Here is a 6,492-nt window from a genome sequence, read left to right as displayed (position 1 = left end):
AATTGGGCATTCCAAATTGGGTGAAAAAGGGGAAAAATCCCCAAAAAAGAAAGAAATGTTCTTCTGGGTTAGCAGTGGTTTTCGCCTCGCCACACTTCCATGGATGGCATTTTTGCCCAGTGTCTTTCTGATAGTGGAGTCATGAACAGTGACCTTTATTGATGCAAGTGAGGCCTGCAGTTTCTTGGATGCTGTCCTTGGCCTTTTGGTGACTTCCTGGATGAGTTGTCGCTGTACTCTTGGAGGAATTTTGAAAGCTCAGACACTTCTGGGAAGGTTCACTACTGTGCCAAGTTTTCTCCATTTGGAGACAATGGCTCTCACTGTGGTTCTTTGGAGTCCCAGAGCCTTTTAAATAGCTTTGTAACGCTTCCCTGACTGATGTATTTCAATCACCTTTTTCCTCATAATTTCTGGAATTTTTTTCGACCTTGGCACAGTTAGCCAAATTAATGCTGCTGAAAAAGGTCTATTTAGGTGTTGATTTGATTGAACAGGGCTGGCAGTAATTAGGTCTAACCCCATTATGAATGTCGTTTTATAGATTTGGGGATTTAGTAACTAATACCTTTTCACACAGGCCCAGTTGGTATTGGATAACTTCTTTTGCTTTAATAAATAACATTATCAGGAGCCTGGGTAGCTCAGTGAGTACTGACGCTGACTACCACCCTTGGAGTCACGAGTTCGAATCTAGGGCGTACTGAGTGACTCCAGCCGGGTCTCCTAAGCAACCAAATTGGCCTGGTTGCTAGGGAGAGTAGTGTCACATGGGGTAACCGCCTCGTGGTCGCGATTAGGGGTTCTCGCTCTCAATGGGGCGCGTGGTAAGTTGTGCGTGGATCGCGGAGAGTGGCATGAGCCTTCACATGCTGTGAGTCTCCACGGTGTCCTGCAAAGCAAGCCACATGATAAGATGTGCGGATTGACTGTCTCAGAAGCGGAGGTAACTGAGACTTGTCCTCCACCACCTGGATTGAGGTGAGTAACCGTGCCACCACGAGGACCTACTAAGCAGTGGGAATAGGGCATTCCAAATTGGGAGAAAAAGGGATAAAATTAAAAAAAATAAAAAAAAAATAAATAAATAACATTATCATTTAAAAACTGTATTTTGTGTTTACTCAGATTGCCTTTGTTTTATGTTAGATTTAGTTTGAATGTTTGAAACAATTTAGTATGAGATGTACACAAAAACAGAAGAAATCTGGATGGGGGCAAATACTTTTCCACAGCACTGTATGTACATATTAAGTATATTATATTAAATGCATAAGTAAATAGTAGTTAAAGACACCTAATAAAATGTGGGTCCTTAGTATTTGTTAACAACCTTGCATTCCTGATCACTGAGGCAATATATAATCTCAGACATCAGAGCACATGATGTCATACTTACAGTATACCTTCCTGTAAACCATTGCAATAAACTTTCAGGAAATACACAAAGTGACTTCCATGCACACACACCAAGGTGAGGAATTGATCATTAATAATTAACATTGCAACAGTGAATAAACATTAACAGAAAAATGTTCCACTGTTTACATTCTAAAACCAGTAATTATACACACCAAAAAAACAGTTCAGTTTGACTGGTTTAGCAGAAATATCCCTTATGTTCTTCAGTCATATGGAAACAATCACTTTTGACTGTTTGTTATGACCTTATGACCTAAAAGAAAGGATGGGAATGTGAGAATCTGTGAGAGTTTCTATGTCAGTTGAGGACAAAGAGAGACTGTGGTGCAGAATGTGGTGCATTGTGCCGTAAACATGGCCCTCATTCATAAAAAAAAAAAAAAAAATCTTGCCTTGATCTTCAACCTCTGCTGCTTTGACATTCCCAGGGGAGGGACTATGAGAAAAACAGTGTAATAGTGAAACTTAATATTGTCCTATAAAGCAGGGGAGAGATGGAGAGGGTGAGAGGACAGTGTCAGGACAGAGACGAAGGTAATATAGCCTCTCTAGCAGGACAGACTCGATCCGTGTTCCACCATCTACTGTACCTGTTGCCATGGCTTCAGCTGTTATACCTGCACTGAGTGTGTTTCTCTGTGCATTGGCTCTCATTCTCTGCAGCAGTCCAGCAGGTGAGTCTGTGATAGTTTCATTCTCTGTCCAATGCATTTACTTTATAAGTGGATGAATGAATGAATAAACAAATAAATGAACAAATATTCATTGTTCATTTATTTATTTATTCATTCATTTATTTATTGTTGTTTTAATAACTCCAGTTATTACTGCAATGATTAATTATTATTTATTTATAATTTGTTTATTAAATTATAAATTAAATAATTAATAATTAAAGATTTAACAATTAAATTACAAAAAAGTATTTAACAAGAAATATTTAAAAAAGTAATTATTGTGTTGCGTTATGCTGTCTTTGCATATAGTAGTCAAACATTTATACTAAAAGATTTATAAATATATTTAAGCTTTATTAATTTTATTTGGTTACTCAGTTTAATTTGATGAATATTTGTAATGAAATTGAAATGTGTGAATCTTACAAATAAAATATTTTTATTAAGTGTAGTAGCAATTTCTGAAAGAATTTGGTTTTTCTTTCTGTTATATTTCGTGATAAATAACAGACATTTTGCTCTTTCAAAGATATTTTCTCAGAATGTTACAATTTTCCCAAGGTTCAACATTACAAATACAATATATTAGTTCATCATAGGTCATACATATACAGAAATATGACACAGATGGTCAATGAAGACATGAACACATTTGATTTGTTTTTGATCTCTTTGTTTTTATTCATTATTCAGTTAATGTCTGAGAATCCTGTTCCCACATATCATTTTATGTCACTGCCTTCATCCCAGCTGTGCATTGCACATTTGTAACACTTGACTGCAAAATACATTATGGGCAATAAATGATTTTATGGCAATTTTCATAGGGTTGTTTTTCATATGAACAGATGTTTTATAGATATCCAAATTCTAATTTCCGCATTTCACTGGCCTCTCATCATATCTCTCTTGTTCATTGTCTATCTGTCTCCCACCTCTCTTTCAGAGGCTCAAGCAGACTTAGCTTTGGACTGTTGCCTGACGGTTAGCAATCAAAGCATCCCCAAGCACATCCTCCTCAGTTACCACAAGCAGGTCAAAGGTGATGGCTGCTCCCGTGATGCTGTTGTGTAAGTGCATTATTGCTTCAAAGGAAAATACTGGATGTTTATTACTGTATCAGCAGCAGTTTATCTCTGCTGTGATGTGCCCTGGGAATGAACTAGAGGCAAACAGTTACTGAGATATTATCACTTTTCCAGACACAGCAGAAGTGAGAGTGTGTATTTAAAGTGAAAGTCTATTTTAAGAACTTCCTCTGGTAGTAAAATTATATAAAACTACCACTTATCTTTCAGGTTCAGAACCAGAAAAGGTATTTTTCTTTGTGCCCCACCTGTTACTGAAGCTAAGTGGGTTGGACAGCTGATCAAGTTTCTGGACACAAGGCTCAGGAAGTGCAAAGAAACCAAATTTCAGGTACACGTCAAACATTTGACATAAAATATTTGACTGACTGACTGATTCTTAAGGAGCCATTCAGTTTGAATGGGCATGACGCTTCTGTCTTCAGTGATAGTTACGATTGTTCCATTTCTTCCATATTCTTACCTAATATTACATGGCACATTGCACATCAAGCACACCATTATTATTACACAAGCCCTGCAGCAGGTCACCTTCCCTATTGTGGTTTTCTGACTCATGTCTTTGTTTACACATAGTCAGTCACAGTTAGGATATGCTATGATATTAATCTTACTTAGACAAAACCACAAACTCTTCAGCTGTAAAACCACATGACAAAAACATCCTCCTATGACAAATTCACTGGGATTTCAAAACCGACCACCAACGAGTTAGATTGAAATCTTGTGCAAGTCTAATACAGATCAACACGTCCAGCAAATCTCTGTCTTTGAACAATGTTGAACTCAAGTGCAGAATTGTCTGGGATTTCACTGGAACTGAATTTCACTTTAATTCATGTAAAAAAATTTAATAGATCAGTAACTTGGAGACTCAAAGTTTATGCTCTAGTTTAAAAATGTGATTGATTTTGGAAATTGTTTTATTATTATATTAGGTTTATTATATAATAATATTATGTAAATTATGTTATTATATTATGTTTATTGAAATCAGACAAAAACTTTCTATATGCAACCTTTAACTAATGGTACTTTCTTGTGTGTGTGTGTTTTTTTTTTTTTTCCTTTCTTTTTCTGCAGGGGAAACGCTGTGAAGCTTTGAAGACTATGTCTGTTTGAGTGAACACACACACACACACACACACACACACACATTTCAAGAGACACAAGCATACATGAATGGCAGCTAATGATGATACTTACATATGTCACTAAGAAAGTGCTTTCTGTTCTTTAATAAATTGCTGATCTTCCTCTTTTAGGATTTCCTAAATTATCAAAACATGCCGAATTGTGTGAGCTGTAGGTTCTACTGTGTGATCAGATTATTCACAAGTATGCAAATTATTTTTATATATAGTTTTCTTTTGTTGATACAATCATCCTGTTACTTTACTAATGATAATAAAAAGGTTGTCAAGGACACATGTTTTGGTGGGACTGTTTTCTTTATATAAAGAACAATACACCAAATAAAGTGTTTGGAAATACTGCATAAAAGTGTATGAACATGTACAGTATATACATTGAAGTTAAATAATTATGCCCCACACACACACACACACACACACACACACACACACACACACTAATTTTTATATAATTGTGGGGACTCTCCATAGACTTCCATGCATTTTATGGATTTTATACAGATCTAACGATAATTTCTATCCCCTACCCCTACCCTTACCCCTAAACCTAACCCTCACAGAAACCTTTTTGCATTTTTACATTTTCAAAAAAACATCGTTTAGTATGTTAAATAAAGCATTTCCCTCGTGGAGACCACTGGCTGGGCCCCACAAGTTAGGTGATCTCAGGTTTTACTATCCTTGTGGGGACATTTGATCCCCACAATGTAGTATAAACACACACACACACACACACACACACACACACACACACACATGCCAATAATGCGTGTTGTACAAAGAGCCAAAGCAAACACATGTATAAACCCAAGTTTCACTTCCATGCCACTAAATGGACTAATTTTCTCTGTGTAGCGCCGAAACATTTTAATGTGTAAACACACCGTAAACGCCAGAAAAGCTGTTTGCCAGCTTACTAATAGCTAGCAAATATCTTGTTGCCATGGAGGAGCCATTTAGTTTACAGATGAACAAAAAACATATATTGATGATTTAAATTAAACATAAATGAATCAACAAAACCACGAGCATTTAAATAAATAATTATATCTTAAGTTTGATCTACCAGTCAAGTCAACATTAATAAACATCACATACCAATGTGGAAGAAGTTAAGATGGTAATGAATCAGTATTTTAGTTTTTTAACCTGCGTTTATTCTGGCCTCTGGGCCAAGGATATCAGCATTTCTGGTTGGAAACGTGTCTGGCATTTCCTTCACCAACAGTGCTGTTGCACCCACAGATGCAACAGGTGGGCAATTGCATAAATACAACACAATCTATTTAGTCTATCAAATAATAACTGTGTCTATTAAACAATAACTGTATTTGATCTGCTTATAAATGTAAATCATTGGTTATTTCTATATTACAGATTTCATATTCTTATAATGAATAATTATGTCTATTTATTTAAGATCCTTGAAGACCCCTTTAACAAATAACAACATGTCATTATTTGATGGAGCAACCTGCCTGTACTTATACATCGCTGTTTGTTTTATTGTATTTAACTCTATTGACGTGTAATATGTTTTCATAAACTATTTCAGGTATGCCAGTTTCTCAAACACAATAGAATCTTTCACATGAGTTCATTGGGAAAGTGAGTTGTTCGTCCTGCATGCACAGGTGTTTATTTATTGGATTATAATACAGCGCTGGGCTGCAGATACTGTTTAAGAAAGCTCAGTCTACACTGTAAAATTTTTTTAACTGCACTAAATTCTTTGTTTATCTGTGCAATTTGAAAACAATACAGATTATTCTCCAACACCTAATGATTAAGACCATTTAGTAAGCATCAACAAAAAAACATTGAAAATTATATTAGATTGTACATTATTATCTTATATTCCAGATAAACTGTCATTAAAGGAATAGTTCACTCAAAAATGAAAATTCTCTCATTTACTCACCCTCCTGCCATCCCAGATGTTTATTAATTACTCTGTTCTGCTGAACATAAACATATATATATATATATATACAGTTGTACTCAAAAGTTTGCATACCCTGGCAGAAATTGTGAAATTTTGACATTGATTTTGAAAATATGTTTCAAGGAGCACAATACAACGATACTTGAACAAAAATGAGCTGCATGGTCGAGTTGCCAGAAAGAAGCCAATGCCACAAAAAAGCCCAG

General features: G+C 35.6%; 1 protein-coding gene across 1 annotated transcript; it reads left to right on the top strand.

The window, feature by feature from the left end:
- The first annotated feature begins 1,916 nt into the window (after positions 1 to 1,916).
- On the top strand, positions 1,917 to 4,615 carry LOC127439692 (C-C motif chemokine 3-like 1). Its single transcript, XM_051695944.1, has 4 exons — positions 1,917 to 2,096; positions 3,046 to 3,169; positions 3,398 to 3,518; positions 4,271 to 4,615. Exons 1-4 carry the CDS (start codon positions 2,021 to 2,023, stop codon positions 4,307 to 4,309), a joined length of 360 nt encoding a protein of 119 aa, XP_051551904.1. The 5' UTR covers positions 1,917 to 2,020; the 3' UTR covers positions 4,310 to 4,615.
- Positions 4,616 to 6,492: the final 1,877 nt, after the last annotated feature.

Source organism: Myxocyprinus asiaticus, chromosome 4 (genome assembly GCF_019703515.2).
Source record: "Myxocyprinus asiaticus isolate MX2 ecotype Aquarium Trade chromosome 4, UBuf_Myxa_2, whole genome shotgun sequence".
NCBI classification, from domain to species: Eukaryota; Metazoa; Chordata; class Actinopteri; order Cypriniformes; family Catostomidae; genus Myxocyprinus; species Myxocyprinus asiaticus.
Note: the sequence above shows the minus strand (reverse complement) of the source record. Positions and strands in the feature narration are given on the sequence as shown.

Excerpts from the sequence above, each read along its gene's own strand:
- LOC127439692 (XM_051695944.1), top strand. The coding sequence starts at position 2,021 with ATGGCTTCAGCTGTTATACCTGCACTGAGTGTGTTTCTCTGTGCATTG. Across the intron at positions 2,097-3,045 it reads TCTCTGCAGCAGTCCAGCAG|AGGCTCAAGCAGACTTAGCT; the intron begins GTGAGTCTGTGA and ends CCTCTCTTTCAG. Across the intron at positions 3,170-3,397 it reads TGCTCCCGTGATGCTGTTGT|GTTCAGAACCAGAAAAGGTA; the intron begins GTAAGTGCATTA and ends CTTATCTTTCAG.